The sequence below is a fragment of the Hemiscyllium ocellatum genome, chromosome 3 (assembly GCF_020745735.1).
Source record: "Hemiscyllium ocellatum isolate sHemOce1 chromosome 3, sHemOce1.pat.X.cur, whole genome shotgun sequence".
NCBI lineage: Eukaryota > Metazoa > Chordata > Chondrichthyes > Orectolobiformes > Hemiscylliidae > Hemiscyllium > Hemiscyllium ocellatum.
This window is the reverse complement of record NC_083403.1, coordinates 106,725,755-106,746,309: the sequence shown is the minus strand read 5'-3', so window position 1 is coordinate 106,746,309 and position 20,555 is coordinate 106,725,755. Positions and strand designations below refer to the sequence as shown.

Sequence of the window (20,555 nt, the reverse complement as noted above, 5' to 3'; positions counted from 1 at the left end):
TGACACTGACTCTACCAAGACCCTCAATTTTGGTAATCAATCATTTACGCAGTATTTTACAAATGTTATCTTAAAAACCATACAGACAACAGTCCTTTCATCGACATTCCTTGTTTTTCATCAAAAAAAGAATTCTATTAGATTAATCAAACTGACTTTTATAGATTTATCTAATTCTCTTTAATTAACACAAAGGCTGTGGACCCTGACAACATACTGTGAATGGTACTGAAGACTGAATTGGACACATCCTTAGTCAAACTGTTCTAATATGGCTGCAATACTGTCATCTATCCAACGGTGTGGAAAAGTTTACCAGTATGCCTTGCATACATATAAACAACAACCCAAATGCTCCAGTTTCCATTCCAAGAGTTTACTCTCCCTGTCAATATAATCGACAGTGTTATAAAGCCGCATACTGTTAGCGATAACCTGATCACAAACTCAGTTTGAGTTCTGCCATGGGTGTTCAACTCCTGACTTGATCATAACCTTGATCTTAATGTGGGCAGAAGATTTGACCTCAAGGGTGACTGCCCATGACATCAAGGCAATGTTTGACTGAGAAAGGGGAAAGTATTTCAGTAGCCTCGATGTTTGTGGTGGTCTACTTCCTCCGCTTCCTAACCATTCAGAGGGTGCAGCCATTACCTGCATGGATCTGGACATGATCCTGGGGGGAGGAAGAGAAGAATGGAGAAAGCAAATAGCCCTGACACACTGCTAGCTTCAGCACCATAATTAACTTTAAAACACTCACCTCTGACTGTGTGTCTTTAATACTAAAAGTTGACACCTATGAAATGAATAGAAGAGATTGTTAAATTTGTAAAACTGTGCAAAAATTTTACATCAATTATAATCCAAAAAGCTAAAAATCACAACACTAGGTTATAGTCCAACAGGTTTATTTGGAAGCACTAGCTTTCAGAGTGCTGCTCCTTCATCAGGTGGTTGTAGAGAATAAGATCATGATCACAGAATTTCTAGCCACAGAAGTCCAGTTTCATGGAGATGTGATATTTATTCTTTTATTAAAATTACATTTTGTTTTGCTCAAAACCTGCATGAATCCATGTAAAACTATGCAAAGTGCTTGTCAGTCTGACTCAACATTGGGACACAGGCAGATTTCACACCTATTGTTAGAAAAGCTGAGCTATTTTGAGAATGTAATTTAAAAGTAGTTCTGGGATTTATATGTCAAAGAACAGTCACCAACATATCCCATTCTAAAATATGCAAGATTTAATCTAATGTTGTTTAATGTATCACATCTCCATGACACGGGACTCCTTTGGCTACAAATTCTGTGATCACGATCTTATTCTCCACAACCACCTGAAGAAGGAGTGGTGGTCCCAAAGCTAGTACTTCCAAATAAACCTTTTGGACTATAACCAGGAGTTGTGTGATTTTTAAAACTTTGTCCATCCCAGTCCAACACCAGCACCTCCAAGTCAATCTAAAAAGCACACATCAGTTATAATAATTAGAAACAAGATATCAAATCAAAGTGAAAAGTCATTTGCCAGGGAAGGATGTAGTTTATCTATATAGCTATGTAAACAGTAACTGCAACAGCAAATACCATAAAGATTTATCTACAAGTGGCAAAAATATTAGTTGGTTGTGAAGGTTTCAGGCATGAATATAAAATGCAAGATCCTACTATATACTTACCACAAGAAAAAATACCAGTGTCATTTAATGCTAAATCTCATGATGAATAATGCCTTCTAAAAGGCATTAGGAGAACACAAAAGCTTTATACTATCTTTTCTATAATGAGACAATAAGATAATAAAACTTACTGAACATAGCACAATTAATACAAATAATACAATTGGGATGGTTATTCCAACCCCGTTAGCATAAGTAGCATCCTGTATCATCCGCAGGAACATAATGGAGGACAATGAAAGATAGCCATGAACGTAATGGGCATTTAAAGTTCCAGATTTTAGAAGCATGAAATAAGTTATTTAAAAGGGCCACATTTCTAAAATCAAGTTTAGTAAACATTGCTTTATTGTTTGGACAGAAAAAAATGACATCAGTCATTTGTAATGGTTACATTCAACGTCATCATGATAAAATCCAACATTTTTGAAAAATAAGTCAGACTATAGCCGCTGCTGCGAGATCAGTATTTACTGCCCATCTTAATTGCCCTCAAGAAGGTGGTGATGAGCTGCTTTCTGAAGTGCTGCACTGCTTCACCCAGAGACAGGTAAGCAACACTAATATAGTTCCAGGTCAGAACGGTGTGTGGTTGGAAGGGAAATGTGGTATTCCCACGTATCTGTTGCCCTTGCCTTTCAGTTGGTAGAGATCACCAGTTTGGCTGGTGCTGTTGAAGGAGCCTTGGTGAGTCGTTTCAGTGAATCTTGTAGGTGTTGTACATTTTTGTCACTATATACTGATGGTAGAAGTAATGAATGGTGAATGGAATGCTAATCTAGACAGCTGCTTTGATTTGTGTCACGTTTCTTGTATGTTGTTGGAACTCCTTTCATTCAGGCAAGTGAAAAGTGTGCCACATTTATATCTTAAAAGATAGCAGGCAAATAATGGGGAGACAGGAGGGAAGTTACACACAACTAAATTCCTAACCTCTGACATGCTCTTGTAGCCCTAGTGTTTATATGATCAGCCAGTTTAATTTACAGTAATGGGTATCTTTCTCCTCTCCTCATATGAAAGGAGGATAATCTTTATATGAGAGGAAAGGCAAACAGAAATTTGTACTTTGCAATACTATAGTCAGGGCAAACTTATAGTGGAGACTCAGATTATCAAAAAGCTGTACTCAGAAAATCAGACAATTAATAAATAATAAACAAATCCAGAATTATGGTTTAAGACCTTCTGAAACATCTCTGAATTTGTCACTGAATTAAACATGCTTCATTTTGAAATCACGTATCTGTCTTCCAGTTCAGAGACTCCCAACTTGCTTGCTAAATATATTAAACTAGTATATTCTGTTTACACGAAAGGGGTTTTGAACAGAAGCACAATGTGAACAACAATGAATCTGCAATCCAGTTAATGTCCTACCTGATTCACATTATCTTATTGTATGTGAGACATTTTGCATTATAAAGTCCAATTTCACTCCCTGTATGGCTGGCGACGTTAGACACAACAATACACAATAGTCTGCTTTTGAAAGATGTGCCTTCCATTTAAAATTTACCAAAAAACTTTATTAAGAAACAAAAATGTACATAGCTTCCTTAGAAAAAAGGTAAAATTATATAACTTGTGTTAAAGCAACCATCGATCATTCATTCCTTAAAGGCGGTGATGGCATTTTGATATTATTGCTCAAATAGTAATCCTGAGACCGAGGTAATACTCTGGGACCAAAGTTTAAATCTCACCATCTCGTCCTTACCTGGTCTGGCCAATGTTTGACTCTAGACCCTAGTGGTTGACTTTTACTACTCTCTGAAATGGCCTAGCAAGCCCCTTGTTGTATTAAACCATTAAAATAATTCTCAAAGGAAGAAATCAGACACAGAAACTACAACAGCAAACATAGCCCTTTTGACTCTGCATGTACCTCCCATCATCTTGGTCCAGGGACCAAAACAGGGACAGCTGTCTCATTGACGAGAAAAGCAACAGCCTGACACTAAAGTATGATTCTGTGACTATGACTATGTCCCAGACACAATCACAATGTGAGTGGCAAGGGCTCAGAATGTACTCTGAACGAGGGTCTTCAAAGTCCATCACCGAGAGCAGCTTTGCAGCACCACTGCTGACTGAGCTGGTTGAATCCTAAAGGACATAGTTTCTGAGTAGATTTGTGGCAGGTGGTGAAGGAACCAACAAAAGGGGGGGAAAAAAACCTTGAGCAAATCTAGTAACTTAGGACTGAAGATCCATGAGCATTCTACAGGCAATCATCATCAGCAGAACTGTACTCCAACACAATCTACAACCTCATGTCCCAGTATATCCACCATTCTACCATTACAGGAGAGAATGAGGATTGCAGATGCTGGAGAATCAGAGTTGAAAAGTATGGCTCTAGAAAAGCACATCAGGTCAGGCAGCATCTAAGGAGCGGGAGAGCCGACGTGAAGGGCTTATGCCCGAAATGTTGACTCTTCTGCTCCTCGGATGTTGCCTGACCGGCTGTGCTTTTCCAGCGACGCACTTTTCAATTCTACTATTATAAACAAGTTAGGGAATCAATCCTCATTGAATGAAGAATGCAGGACGGCAGACCAGGATTAGCTCCAGAGATACCTAAAAATTAAAGTGCTGGAGAAACTCAGTAGGTCTGGAAGCACAGAGAGAGAGAGAGAGAGAGAGAGAGAAAGAGAGAGAGAAAAAAAGAGAGAGAAAGAGAGAGAGAGAGAGAGAAAGAAAGACAGAAAGAAAAAAAACAGAATTAAAGCTTTGAATCCAGTATGACTTCTTCAGAACAGAAAGTTCCAAACATTTTTGCTCCTTGACATTCAATAACATTTCCATTGCTGACTCCCCTATTATTGACCTCCTGATGGTTACCTTTGACTAGAAAGGGAACTGGGCGAGCCTTATAAATATGATGGCTAAAAGAGCAAGTCAAAGGCTACAAATCTTACAGGGACTAATACACCTCCTTATCCTCAAAGCTTGTTCACAATCTATAAGACACAAGTCAACAGTATGGTGGAATACTTAACACTTGGTAAATGCAGCTCCAACAACATTCAGAAAGTTTGGCACAATCCAGGATAGTACAGCTGCCTCAATGACACTACATCCACAAACTTCACTCCCTTAACCATTGCTGCACAATGGCACCATCTAATAATCATTCTTTAGAAATTCACCAAAGTTCATTCGACAACACCTTCCAAACCCATGACCATGACAATCTGGAAGGACAAGGGCAGCACATAGAGTGCAGAAACAGACCTTTTGGTCCAACCAGCCCACTATGAACATAATCCCAAACTAAACTAGTCCCACTTGCCTATTCCCTATCCATATCCCTCCAAACCATTCCTATTCATGTATACATCCAAATATCTTTTAAATGATGTAATTTTAACCACATCCATCATTTTCTCTGGAAATTTATTTCACATGTGAACCACCCACTGTGTAAAACATTTGCCTCATCTTATTTAAATCTCTTGTCTCTGACCTTAAACACATGGTCCCTAGTCTTGAAATCCCCCATCGCAGGGAAAAGACAACCACCATTAACTATCTTTACCCGTCATTATTTTATAAATCTCTATAAGACTACCTCTCAACCTCCTACGTTCCAGCCTTTCTTTATAACTTAAACCTTCAATGCCTGGCAACATCCTGGTAAATCTCTTCTGAACACTTTCCAGCTGGAAAATATCCCTCCTATAACTGGGTGACCAGAACTGGACGCGGTATTCCAGAAGAAGCTTCACCAATGTCCTGTACAACTCAACATGACTTCCTAACTCCTATACTCAAAGGAATGAGCAATGAAGGCAAGCATGCCATATGCCTTTTTAACCACCCTATCTGTATGTGATGTATTCAAAAGAAATATGTACTTGCACCTCTTTTTCCCTCTGTTCTACAATCCTATCCAGGACTCTACCCTTCTTTGTTGTACCAAAGGCCAATGCCTTGCATTTATCCAGATTGAACTCCATCTGCCATTTATATAGGAACACTAGCACCTACATGTTCCTATCCAAGGCACTCACCATCCTGACTTGCAAAGATATTGCTGTTCCTTCACAATTGTTGGTTCAAAATCTTGGAACTTCCTGCCTAACAGATTGTGAATGCACCTGCATCAAATGGACTGCAGTGGTTTAAGAAGACAGCTCAACACCACCTGCTCAAGAGCAATGAGGGATGGGAAATCTTGCTATATGAGCAAGTGAAGTCCAAACCCCTCAATGAATTAAAGAAATGTAATTATATGATACAGTATAATTCTTATTGATAGACTTAACTAGTTAAAACTGTAATGAACTGTAGTTTGTAGTTTATTTATATCTTTTAAAATATATTTTCATCCTTATAATATCATACCCCAGAACATTGGGACACTAGAGCTAGATGTACGAGTAGGCAATTAAACCCTCCAAGCCTGCTCTGTCATTTACTACGCTCATGGCTGATTTCATCTCAGCGTCAACTCCACTTTCCTGCCCATTTGTAATCCTTTAACCAATTACAAATTAAAAATCTGTCTTTCCCCTCCTTAAATTTATTCAGTGTCCCTGCATCCATCACACTCTGGTGAATTCCATTGATTTATAACCCTTTCAGAGGAGTAATTCCCCCTCACTTGTTCCAAAACTGCCACCCCTTAGCCTAAAACTAATGAATTCACATTCTATGTTGCCCACAAGAGGAAAAATCCGCTCTACATCTATTTTGTCAATCCCCTTTAACATCTTTGATAGCCTCTCCATCTTCCTAAACTTTAGTGAGTATAGGCCTAAACTGCTCAAATTCTCCTCATAAAACATGGCTTTCAAGCCTTCTGGAATTAATCTCTGAACTGCCTCCAATGCAATTACATCCTTCCTTCAGTCAGGGAACCAAACTGTATTCAGTACTTCACATGCAGACTCACAAATGCATTAGCAACATTTCCCTACTTTTATACTACATTTCTTTAGCAATAAATGTGAAAATCCCATTTGTCTTCCTCATCACCTGCTATACCTGCTTACTAGCTTTCTACAATTCATGCATAAGGATACCCAGATCCCTCTGCACCAAAGCACTTTGAAGTTGCTCTCCATTTAGATAATAAATTGCCTTTTTATTCTTCTGCCTAAAATGGATAACTTCCCAATTACTCATATTAAACCCCACTTGCCAAATGTTGGCCCATTTACCTAACTTAACCAAATGGGTTTGAAAATTCCAAATTTTTTCATTGTAATTTACATGCCCACCTACTTTAGTGTCATCCTTAAATTTAGCTGTCACACATTTTCAGAACCCTATGGCATCCCACTAGTTACAGCTCACCAACCACAAAAAGACCACTTATCCTGACTTTGATTTCTTTGCCTAACTAATCCTCTATCCAAGCCAATATATCATCCATAACCCCATGTGATTTACCTTGTATATTAACCCTTTGTGTAGCACCTTATCAAATGCCTTCTGAAACTCCATCTACTTTGCTTGTTACATTTTTAAAGAAATGTAGCAAATTAGTCAAACACAGTTTGCCCTTCATAAAATCATGCTGACTCTGATGGATTGCCTTTTGACTTTCCAAATTTCCTGTTACCACCTCCTTAAGAATGGATTCCAATAATTTCCCTATGACAAATGTTAACCTAACTGGTTTAAAGTTTTCAACTCTCTGTCTCTCTCCCTTTTTGAATAAGGGTGTTACATTAGCATTTTTACATCCACTGGAGTTTTTCCAGAATTCAGGGATTTTTTTGAATATTGGAATATTATCTGGCTTGTCTCATGAGGAGAGAATGAACAGTTTAGGCCTATATTTGAAGGATGAGAGAACTAATTGAAGTATATAATAAATAACTGACAAAAAACAGATTGAACTATTAAATTATATGAAACTTATTTAGGTTGGAAATTCAAAACATTTATTTTTAATTAAAAGAGTATTTGTACTTTGTAACAGTTGTTAGAACACACTGCAGCTATAATTTAAATTATATTTACATAGCAACATGCAAAAATGCATTGGTATACATTACATATATTGTATCCTATGAAGTGTAACTCTTTGATCTTGCGCTCTTAGCAGTGAGTCACACCAAAAGCAAGCCTTACTTCAAGAGGCTTCAAGAAGGCTATGCCATCTCAGATTCTGTTCCCTTCAAGCATGTTTTTTAATCAATGGAAGTAACTTGATTTGATTTGGTTTATTACTGTCACACGTACCTAGGTAGAGTCAAAAATTTTGTTTGGCATGCAGTACAAGCAGACCATACCATAGAAAGTGCATTAGGGTAATAGAACGGAACAAAGAATACAATGTTACAACTGCAGAGAAGGTGCACAAAAAGTGAGACCAAACATTAAATTTAAAATTTGCGAGGTCCACTCAGAAATCTGGTAATGGTACAGAAGAAGCTGTTCTTGAATCTGTTGGAACATGTGATTAAGCTTTTATATCTTTTGCCCGATGGAAGAGGTTGGAAGAGATTATAACAAAAGTGGGAGGGGTCTTTGATTATGTTGCAGAATCACAGATATTTTCCTGACAATGTATAAAGTAAAACAAAAATATTTTCATATATGAGGAATATTACATTCAATGTCTATTGCAAAGCTTGACATAGCACCTAACTGAAATTACAGAAATACCAGGTGGCAGTAGCATACCTTTTGCTGTTTCTCACCTTCACTGACTTGGAATCTAGTAGGTTACTGGGAAGGTCAGCCTTTCCTTCAGAGGGATAGAAAGGGAGAACCGCACAGCATGCAGAGCACAGAAAGAGGTCAGGAAATTAAAAAGTAAGCTTCAGGTATTTATCACAAACCACTAAATATATTGAAAAGAAAGTCAAAATTAGATTGAGTTACAAAGTTTCTGATGTCCATGCAGAATGTAAATGCAAAATTAATATGCAATGGTATTTCATATGAGGAAAGCTATTAGTTAAGTCAGTAGACTGAAGAGGAACAACTGTTGTCAAACATAGCACACAACCAATCTTAGCATAACAGTAATGACAAGCTCTAGTTTACATATTCCAGAAGCATCCAGTAGTGTTTAGTATTGCTAACTTAGCAGGTTGAAAACATACAAGCATATCAATTTGATTTCTGCTAATGCTAGCCTTCTAAACTTAAAAGAATTATTATTTAAAGTGACTTTGTCTTTAGTATACTGTAAATATGTTCAATTACTTCATATGGTTCAATGAAAACTTGAGAGAATACAACACTTGCAAATTATTCTGAAAATAGACATTTTAGATGCAAGGTCAAGACTATCAAGACAACTATTACCATTTATATCCCTTATAAAATAGCGTAACGTTTTTATTGTGAATATGCCAATGGGCTGAGAAGTGGCAGATAGAGTTTAATTCAGATAAATGTGAGGTGCTGCATTTTAGGAAAGCAAATCTTAGCAGGACTTATACACTTAATGGTAAGATCCTAGGGAGCGTTGCTGAACAAAGAGACCTTGGAGTGCAGGTTCATAGCTCCCTGAAAGTGGAATTACAGGTAGATAGGATAGTGAAGGCGGCGTTTGGTATGCTTTCCTTTACTGGTCAGAGTACTGAGTACAGGAGTTGGGAGGTCATGTTGCGGCTGTACAGGACATTGGTTAGGCCACTGTTGGAATATTGCGTGCAATTCTGGTCTCCTTCCTATCACAAAGATGTTGTGAAACTTGAAAGGGTTCAGAAACGATTTACAAGGATGTTGCCAGGGTTGGAGGATCTAAGCTACAACGAGAGGCTGAACAGGCTGGGGCTGTTTTACCTGGAGCGTCGGAGGCCGAGGGGTGACCTTATAAAGGTTTACAAAATTACGACAGGCATGGATAGGATAAATAGACAAAGTCTTTTCCCTGGGGTCAGGGAGTCCAGAACTAGAGGGCATAGGTTTAGGGTGAGAGGGGATATAAAAGAGATGCAAGGGGCAACTTTTTCACGCAGAGGGCGGTACGTGTATGGAATGAGCTGCCAGAGGATGTGGTGGAGGCTGGTACAATTGCAACATTTAAAAGACATTTGGATGGGTATATAAATAGGAAGGGTTTGGAGGGATCTGGGACAGGAACTGGCAAGTGGGACCAGATTGGGTTGGGATGTCAGGTCGGCATGGACAGGTTGGACCGAAGGGTCTGTTTCCATGTTATACATCTATATGACTCTATGTAGACTAAATCAAGAACTCGTCGCAACATGAGTGAGTAGCAGAGCAAGATAAACTTTTTTTGTTCTCTCTGTTTTAATCTTTATATTTTCCAAAATTTCTGCTTCCCAAAACACACACCTATGAATAATAATACATGATAATGTATTCTTGTTACACCTATGTTGGAAGTTTCCATTTAAACATTCCTGAATTCCTGACATAATTTCCCTCTGAGTTGAAGATTATATATCCAAATAGCATCAATTGCTAAATTGCAGGTGGTGGTGACACAGTGGTAATTTCACTGGACTAGTAATCCAGGACCCCAGACAATTAATCTTAGGACATGTGTATGAATCCCACCATGCGTGGTGATAAATTAAATAAAAACGTGGATTCTTTTTTGAAAGCACGCCTAATGGCAACCATGTAACCACTGTCAGTTGTCATAAAATCTTTCTGGTTCATGAATGTCCTTTAGGGGAAGAAATAAATACGGTCCTAGCCAGTGACATCAGAATCCCTTGAAAGGATAAAGAAACTATTCCATTAACTACATATCCCTGAGATTTTGCTCTGGGTTTTGGTTTGAGCAGTTGAATTTTTAGATTTTTTTCTTTGCCTCAGGTGTGGACTTGCATCTTTCAATCTTTAATTACGGAGATTTTTCCATTCGCTTTTCCAACAGTATGTTGTAATTCTCACATCTTTTCATCACCTTGTGTTGTTGATTCTGTCTGCTTATACATAATATAGATGCCTTTAATTCAATTAGAGAAAATCAGAATGTTTGTTCAAAGAATTGTGTAGCATAAAGCTAAACTGACAGCTCAGTCAAATGTCTTGGTTCATTTTGCATCTTGACAGTCCTCTTCCATTATGGATTCTTCACATGGCTGTATTATCCCATTTCTCACATGAGAATTGTTTAACTTTTAATGGACTTTCTTAATGGAAAGCTTACTGAAATAGTAAAATTATACTTATGAAAGGAAGTTTAATGGAAGCTGTAATCGAGATAAATGCAACTAAATTTTTGTTAAAACAAGAAGCAATTGTACTTACATAGAAAATGATCCTATTTCCACATATTCACCACCACAAAAATTTTAAAATTAGTTTTCTGTTTTTAATGAATTGATAATAAATGAATTGATGTGTTTGAAAATGGAAATTTCACAAAAATATTTTTAGCTATTTTGGAAACTAATAATGGCACTCACTGCATTCATAACCAGTGTCAAAAAATATCAGTAACATAATTACAATGGTTACCTTTGACAAATCAGTTTCTTTTTGATCAGGAACAGAACACTGTATCACACACCAATCTTTACTTAGAAAGGTAGAGTCATCTTTGTCTTTAACCTCTATGCATGCATCTTCAACGGCATTGCTGTCTTCATTTGGTTGAAACTCTTGCCTTTCAGGGCCACAGAAATTTGCCTCTTGTAGCTGTAGACTTTTGAAAAAGAGTTGACAGGCCTCGAAGTCTGCTTCCCATATTTTCTCAAGTAGCTGATTTCCACAACTGAAACAAGAGCCAATGAAAGTTAGACATACCTTGAAAAAGCTGTTGGTTATACAACGAATGATTTTTCTGAAATTCAGAATGATATTCTTCAGATTGTTATTCCAAGTATATGATTATATATTTGATCACATAAAAACTACAATTGTATTCTTAATACTCTATTATCGCACTGTGATGAACTTTGTCTTAATTTTACTTTTTTTTAATTATTATTTATGACTTCTGTCATCAATATAGGCTCTGTGGTGGGGCGACTTATAAAACTTTTCACTATTTTTCATGTAAAAGTACGCATGACAATAAATTTCTAATCTATTCTATCAACCCAGTTTAAATATTGCATCAAAAAAGAACGAGGCAAAATAACTGGGAGTGGAAATGCTTATGCATGGACATAGATTATGATGACTGTTTTATGAAAGTAAAGTTTATAATCATATAGTACATATTAAATATCTCTGAAATAAGCAATGTACAATGCATGAAGTGAATTTCTGTATCAGTAAAGAAGCCAGTCATTTTCTATACAGCAATAGCATTCAAACAGCAACTAACTTAGAGGCAATTTTGATCTGAAAGCAAAGATTAACTTCTTCAATACTGTCTTCAAATGTTTTAGCTCATTTTAAACATTCATAAAATGTCATTACTTAATTTGAGAATACTTAACGCAAAAAAAACTTTTAGAGCTGCGACGGAATTTTACTTACATTGCATAAGTGAAATTTACTTACATTAAGAAATAGTTTCAAAAGCAAACTAATACAAAATATTTTTAAGTTTGTGATTGTTTTGGTAAGAATTGAGAGGTTCCAAGCTCATTTTTTGCTATCATAATAAAATTTCTTAGAACTTCAAATAAATCTCCTCCTATTCATAATTAGTTTATTTAAATTAGATGATCCAATTCTTTTCTATTAAATCGTGGGTATCAAGAACATAATTTAAGCAATAACTCAGTATGATTTGTGTCCGTAAGCACAGTAACACAAAAATAGAAGTAGGCGATTGAGCTCCACAAACTTATTTCATCATTCAATGAGACCATGACTCGATTCCACATACCTGCCTTTTCCCTACTTCCCTTAATAACATTTCTTAGAATTAAAAGTCATAACAGACCTAGCATCAACTGCCTTTAATGAAGGATTTTCCAAACTTCTCTCACCTTTTGCATGCAGAAGTGTTTCCCTACCTTCACTCCTAAAAATTCTGGCTCTAATTTTAAAATTCCTACAATGGAGAAAGAGGCCATTTGACCTATTGAGTCTGCACGGACCTCTAAAGAGCATCCCACCCATACATATCCCCCACTCCATCCCCATAACCCAGCCTGGGGTTTTAACCCTGGCTAACCCAGCTAATGTGCACTTTCCTGAATACGAGGGGGCAATTTTGTTTTTTTAGCATAGCCAATTCACCTAACCAGCACATAGTTCGGACTGTGGAAGGAAACCAGAGCACCTGGACGAAACCTACACAGACACTGGGAGAATGTGCAAACTCCACACAGACAGTCGGCCAAGGCTGGAATTGAACCCAGGTGCCCTAGCGCTGTGAGGGAGCAGTGCTAACCACTGTGCTGCTGTGTTAAGAGGAATTGTATAATGCGAAGTGATCATTTATCATACATGTTCCATTTTGTTAATGAAATATTTGGTATTTCCTTTCTTTCAAGGAATATGACATTTCCTATCATAATCTAATGTTAATGCTTTCATATATGGTATTGTCACATCAAAGGTTGGCTGCAGATTGGAACGAGACAGCCAATAATGCTAAATATAATTCCTGAAATGTTCATAATTTAAAGGAAAAACATTTTTCAACTTGCATTTTCACAGTGGAGAAAGAAAGTAGGAACAGTACAATGATAAGTTATATTTAAAAGTGCAAAGTCAAATGTTTCGTAAAACTCAATATACATGAAAGTAATGTACTAGATAGCAAAGACTATACTTAATATGTATAAGTGCATATTTTTACAGCTATCATTTCAATTTCTCAACAGTGCTTTATAAATCGAAAGACAGTTTATGTGCATTTTCCCTCTCCTCGGTCAGGGATTTACCTGAAGCTTACGACATAGAAGCTTCCTTCACCAAAATAAAATTAAACACTAATCTCCTCAGGTTGTATTCACTTCAGCAGAGAACTTTGTATCCTTAAAACAAGACTTCACCTTAAAGTTTTGCAAGAGTGTTTGGTTGGGTACGGTTATGTCCTGCTTTGTTGCAAACAGCCAAAGGGATGTGCTGTTTGATGCATTCTGTCAACCTTTGAAATGTATGTCCTACATATGTCACACTGGCACTGAAATTCATATACCATATTACTCATTTGTGTAATAGGTAGATTATATTTTTATAGCTTGACAGCAGCATCCTGTTAGTAGCAAACACCACCCATGTTGCAACTGCATAGCAGGATTATGAAAGAGTTAGCTTCATCTGGTGCTCAAATTTTTCAAATGCCTTAGCCTTCCAAGGTAACCTAGGGTATAAGACCAATTTTCAGGACCTTCTTAAGGCCTTCACAAATTTGTTCAAGAAATAACAAGAAATGATCCAAACAGGGTAGCTATTTTTTTCAGCAACATGCAAACTCTGCACTACCAAATGACTATTGTTAAAAATATACATAACTAAAATCTCAAATTCTGCAGATTGCTACCTATATCCAAAGAAAGCCTTACCTCTGAAGTTTTTCTTCTAGGACTTTCATATACGCAAAAATATTTTCCTTCAGGTTCTTCTCTGCAAATGAAAACAAAATAAGAATCACAAAAATCTCTCAGTCGTTCTGGTGACCATAATAACATAAAACATTTGCACATATTGGTATTCTGTATCATTCAATCTTCAAGATAATTATGAATAAATGTTAAGTTAAAAGTTATACTAAGTTTAACAATCTAACTGATTCACAACCAAAAAGAGAATTGAGCATTTTGCATATTTTGTAATTGCATATACATAAAGGGGTAGAAATTAGAGGGGATCTGTTTTTGGGCCAAAGATGTATTCTGCAAAAGCAACCTACATCGAAACAGTGCAAGGCCTGGCTAGGTTTTCAATTTGGTCCAAATTTCATTTACATATTTTGGACAAGCTGTTGCTGACTCTTCCAATTCCACAGCAGGATCACTAAATCACTCACTTACCGTCACTGCATAGAAAATGTAATCAGTGAAGATCCTGCAGGCAGTTGTTTTATAACTATAGATCCTCATTCAGTCAGAAAATTCAGTCAACTTAAGGCTGGAAGTTTAGAAAAGAAGATAGGAAATGACAAAGGAAGCAAAATGAAGGCAATTCAGATATAGCATTTCACCACTCCTCAGACTAATCATTGCCAGACAATCTTGTCAATACAAACAGCTCAAAATTGGCTGTTTGACAAAGAATGCTGATAAATAGATTTATTAGAACAGCAAATGACAGGACAATTCAGCAAGCCTGGAAATATTAGTGCAGCAAGAGGAGGAACTTTTCATCAGAACAGGAAAAAGTTAAGAAACATAATGGTTTTTAACAATAGAGGCAAGGAAAGGGTGGGAAATGAACAAAGATTAAAAGGGAAGACCTATAATGGGGGAAAAGGCAGAATTGCCAGTACATGATAAAAGAAAATGGTATTGTGATAAATACAGAACAGAAGACAGGAGGACAACAACCTAAGCAAATGCATGGTTTTGAAGTACAATAGAAACCATGCTCGCACATGACTGCTCCCAATCATCTTAAGAGACTGCAAAATCCAGTTAAGAACAAAGATCTTCACAATAAACATGTAGTCATGGAGATATACATGAGAAATTTTTGACAGATCACTTTCAACTTTGTGTCAGTATGCACAAAACAAACTCTAGAAGACTCATCAAGGATACTTGCAGCATTCAAGGAGAGGTGTCTCTCATTTGGAGGATCTTCGTGCCTGATCGATGAGGGCCACTGAAAGCCAGCAACCTGCCCTTGCACTTCCTAAGTGAATAAATTTCTCTTTATCTCGTTTGAAGTGGGTTACTGTATGTCCTAAGACCATAACCCCTTGTTCTGAATCCTCAGGCCAAGGAAAACAAAGCCCTTCTTCCACAATGTCCAGCTTGCCAGAACTTTAAATGCTTCAGTGAGATCCCTCTCATTCTTCTAAACTCTTGTGAATACAGGCCTTGTCCTTCTAATCTCTTCTGTTTTGACAAACCTTCCATCACAGGAATCAGTCTGGTGAAGCTTTGCTATGCTACCTCCAAAGCAAGTATATATTTTTTTAAATCAAGGAGACTAAAACTGCAAACAGTGCTCCAGATGCAACCTCACTAAGGCCCTGCAGAACTGCAGTAAGGCTTCCTTGTACCTGTACTCAAACTCATTTGCAATAACTGCGTGTTGCACCTGCATGCTTGCTTTCAGTAATGTGTGCATATGAACATCAACATTTTCCAATCTATTACTATTTAAATAATAATGTGGTTTCCCAACAATGTGGACAATTTCACATTTGACCACATTATACTGCAATTGCCCACCCTCTCAACTTGCCTAAATTGTTCTGAAGCTTTTTTACATCCTCCTCACCACTCTCAATCCTATTTTGTTTTGCACTACTAGCAACCTTGGAAATATTATACTTGATGCTCACATCCAAATCATTAACGTATATTGCAATTAGCTAGGTGTCAAGCAGTGATCTCTACGGTACCCCACTTATCATCATCTTCTATTTTGAAAAAGACTCACTAGTGACAACCTGTTTCCTGTCCACTAATAAATTCTCAGTGCATGCCAACATATTTCTACCAATCCCTACTGCTTTAATTTTGTACATTAACCTCTTGTAACTTAACAAAAGCTTTCTGAAAATCTGAAAAGACCACAACGAATAGTTTTCCCTCTTCTATACTACAAGTGACATCCTCAGTAAAACTCCAGTAGGTTTCCCTTTCATAAATCCATGTTGACTTTGTATAATCCTGCTGGCACTTTCCAAATGTCTTGTTATCGCATTCTTTGTAACAGATTCCAACATTTTCCATTACTTCAGTCTACTAGCATGACTGAAGAGAGAAACAGAGATAATATGGCTCTTATTCAGAATTGGACTTGAAATATTCAAGTGCAAATACAACAGGGAAGGTATCAGGACAGCTGCTAATTTGTGGTAACTAAACAAATCTAATTCATTTTTCATGAATGATTTTTCTGGCATTTCTATTGAAAGTTTAATAACTGAATTCAATGACGACTCTGATAACTCCAGGAGATTGAACTTATCTTACATAATTTTCCTTTTAAATTATTCCTATTCCAATTACATTAAAATATTTGAAGCTCCTGTTATAGCTTGTGAAACTTTCTGTATTTTCTCTACAAATATGCTTTTCCATTTCTTTACCACTTGCTATCATAGTAAAAGGAATGCCTTTAGATTAGTCTCTTTCATGATATCCCTAAGTCATACAGTCTATGAAAAAAACCTGCAAAATGGAATTTTATTACAATATGCAATTTGCACAAACGAAGACCCCGTGTCTTCTCCTGAGGCAGTCCTTCAGGATTGAGGATGACTTTCTTCATCTCCAGTGTTGCAGTTCTTAAGGTAGCAAAATCGTTCAATGCAAGATTTGCAAACCCCGTAGAGATGAAGCAGGTAGCAGTTGCTAAAGCAGGAAGGTGGGTTTCTTGGGTGTTTGCATGCTCCTTCTGCTATGTGCACTTGGCCTCCAGCTGGGCCTGTTAAAGATACTTAAAATGGTTGGCTTTTTCACTGATACAGCTTCAAATTTGGGTTAGAGATTCATATGAGTCAGTGGGTTTATTACATTTTGTCAGGGGGGCTTTGACAGCATCCTTGAAGCATTTTCTGATTATCATGAAGTTTGAAATAGTTTAATTACTTTCCTTCCCATCCTTCCAGTGTCTTGCTGGCATGTAAAAAAACAGAAATTGCTAGAGAAGCTCAGGTGGTCTACTAGCATGTCAGAAGACAGAAACATAGATTATATGCTCTTCTTTGGAGCTGGACTCGAAATATTACGATTGCAAATGTCATAGAGAAGGAATCAGGACAGGCACTAATATGTGATAACTAAACAAATCAAATTAATTTTTATTAAATGGTTTTTCTGGCATTTCTGTTGATGGTTCAATGGTTGAATCCTATAATGGCTCTGATAACTCCAGAAGATTGAACTTATCCTACGTAATTGAGAGTTCGGAAGCCACTTGTACAGTAATTTGGTGAATAATTATTCTCATCATTTTCTAACATTTGTGTTATTGTTTTTTCACTGTCTCTCTGTTACTCCTAACTCTACATTTTCTTCTCATCATAACTCTGCTGCTTGCTGTTCTCTGTCCTCCTCCCACTGAGATACTGCGGTCCATAAGATATAGGAGAAGATTTAGGCAGTTTGGCCCATTTAGTCTGCTCCGCCATTTGATCATGGCTGATATGTTTCTCAAATCTTCTCTCTGCCTAATCCCCAAAACCCTTGATCAAGTCAAGAATTTATCTATCTCTGACTGAAATAAACGGAATGACTTGATCTCCACAACCCTCTCTGCAATGAGTGCCACAGTTTCACCACCTGCTAGCTGAAGAAATGCCTATCATTTCAGATCTAAAGAGTTATCCTTTCACTTTGAGGCTGTGTTCTCAGGTCCCAGTCTCTTCTACTAATGGAAACATCTTGTCAACGTCGATTCTTTTCCGGCCTCTCAGTATTCTATAAGTTTCAATCAGATCCCCCTTATTGTCTAAACTCCATCGAGAATAGACCTAGAATACTCAAATGCTCCTCATATGACAAGCCCTTCAATTCTGCGATCATTGTTGTATACCTCCTCTGGAACCCCTCCAAGGCCAACACATGCATCATCTTTTATCAGTTGCAAAACAGGCGACTGGCAACTAAAAACTTGATTTGAATGCCGCTTACCTATCAACCTAAATCAACTGTTTTTAAATAGTTGCCCAGCACTTGTTTCCAAAACAGAAAGCAAGCTATTTAGTTAGGAATCAAAATCCTACTACACCTTTTGTAGGACCTTAATTACCACTTTCAGAAAGGGGAAGAACCAACCTAAAGGGGAGCTTTAAAGGGAAGATGAAGGCCCATTGCACTTGATGAAAATCCAAAACAGGAAGCCATTTGGAACTTTCAAATTCCATGTTGAGTAAGAGAAGTAATGGGATTTAATTTAATGTCTCAGCAAATAGGTCTACCTATTAGATTAGGTGGCCCATTCTGTTAAAGGTTGTATGGGAGGAACCTTTACCTTCAAGGGCAGGGTCAGTTTTATTTGTGCTTCATATAACCAATACAGAAAATAACAGATCAAGAAATACATGGTGAAGTTCAATCTCATGGTTGATTTAAAGGATTAAAATTCTGTCAAAAATGTGCTGACCAATTTCAAAAATGTCTTTTGTACCCCAAGTGCACTTAGCCTATGAAGTTGTTGACTGTCTAGTATTCTGCTATGAATATATATAGAATAAATTATCATTGTAAAATTAAATCATTCCCTTGAATTATGCTGACCATCTTAAAAAGTGACTTGCTATATGCCCGCTGCAAGGGCTCCCATATTTGAAAGACACAAAATGGGTGACAAGGGATAAACAGAATTAAACAGCCTGCTCCAGCATTAAGTGAAACATAATGGTACCTTTGAACACGGCTACGCCAAGGTGAATGGTAGGCCCTATACAGCCATCCAAGACAGCTTGATAAGAGGATGTCTAAGGATGGAACACAAGTTCATGAAAATATGACAAGTGATTGATTCCAGCCTCTTTAATGAAAGGATGTTATCCCATTCGGTGAACAGTGCCAGTGAAAACAAGGGGTGTAAATCTCAGTCCATGAGACAGTCAGCCTAACTCATTATACAGCTATGAAATCAACAGCTAAAGTTATTTTGTAGTAATCAGTTGTTTCTTTGAAGTTATTCACAATATTAAGAAATAGAGTCTAGTTAAAGATTCTTCAGACGATCATAGAGATATTTCAACATAATCATACAGAATACATATGTAACCAAAGTACAATAGAAGTATTAGAGAAAACATTTAAACATAAATATGAAAGTTATTTAATCTCATGAAACGCTTTCCTTATCTCTTAAAAAAAATACCTGGCATGCCCTAAATGAAATATATTATTCGTAACTTATTAAAAAGTACAACTAACTTTACAATAGGAATTAATACTATGAATTTTATATCAGGTTAGCTAGAACCAACTGTATTTTGTATTTTCAATTGGGACCGTGGAAAATATAAGAGGAATAACAGAATTAATGGAGATAGCACATGGAATACAATGAACAACAGAATTCAAGCAGATCTTGGAGATAAGCAAGTCTGGAACAGGCTCAAAGAAGTATAACCAGTAACTTTGGAATGTGAATTAATAGGATGCATAGAAAGATCCCAAGGTCTGGAGGTGACAATATCTGTTAAACACCATGAGATCATGAGAACCTGGGGCTGGCCATAGAAATGCCCTTGGTTGATTAGATGTTTCGCAGGATTGGATTTATAGAATAAGGGGAAGGACAGAGTAATCATGTTGTATGTGATTACTGTAACACAAAATGTATAAAAATGCTGTATTTCACTATAAAAACCAGAGTGTGTCATTGATCCAATCTGAGCCGTAGTTTAATAGAAGGTCTGGGCTCTCACATAGAGGCCAGATTTGGGCAAGATCTTTGGCCCTCTCCCTGCATTAACTGGTTGTTGCTTCAATAATAATAAAGTCTGTCAAATGTGTGAATCCTGCCTGCTTCCTGAGTCTTTGTCCCCAGTTGAGGTTGGGGGAGGGGGGGAACGGGTACGGTGTGGTTTACAAACCTGTACCCACTTTGCTAAATGTTGCAATCACAACAGTTTGACAAATTAGACAGCTGCATTAATATACCCATTAGCAAAAAAAAAACTGGAACTCACCAAATAAACTTTCTCTTTGATCCAGTTGAGCCCTCAGACTATTATATTCCTCCCTGATGGTTTCAAATTGTTGAGCCTTCTTAATACTAAAATCCTGCAGGTCATTGATAAGTTCTTCAAGTTCAACTTTCTTGGAATTCAAATATTTGAACTCTTCAGCAAGGGCCTTTGCAGTGGAGAATTCATGCCCTGTAGAAACATCACCTTTTTAAATTGTAATATTAATTTAGTTGAATTTCCA

At 37.1% G+C, this 20,555-nt stretch overlaps 1 protein-coding gene across 1 annotated transcript in view; it reads right to left on the bottom strand.

The window, feature by feature from the left end:
• disc1 (DISC1 scaffold protein) overlaps nt 1-20,555 on the bottom strand; it is a 61,169-nt gene that overhangs the window by 13,074 nt on the left and 27,540 nt on the right. The window contains exons 5-8 of the mRNA XM_060854943.1: nt 20,315-20,503; nt 14,052-14,112; nt 11,098-11,353; nt 764-799 (exon numbers count right to left, since the gene is read on the bottom strand). Of these exons, the coding sequence (XP_060710926.1) occupies nt 764-799; nt 11,098-11,353; nt 14,052-14,112; nt 20,315-20,503 (542 nt within the window). The remainder of the gene's footprint in view (nt 1-763; nt 800-11,097; nt 11,354-14,051; nt 14,113-20,314; nt 20,504-20,555) is intronic.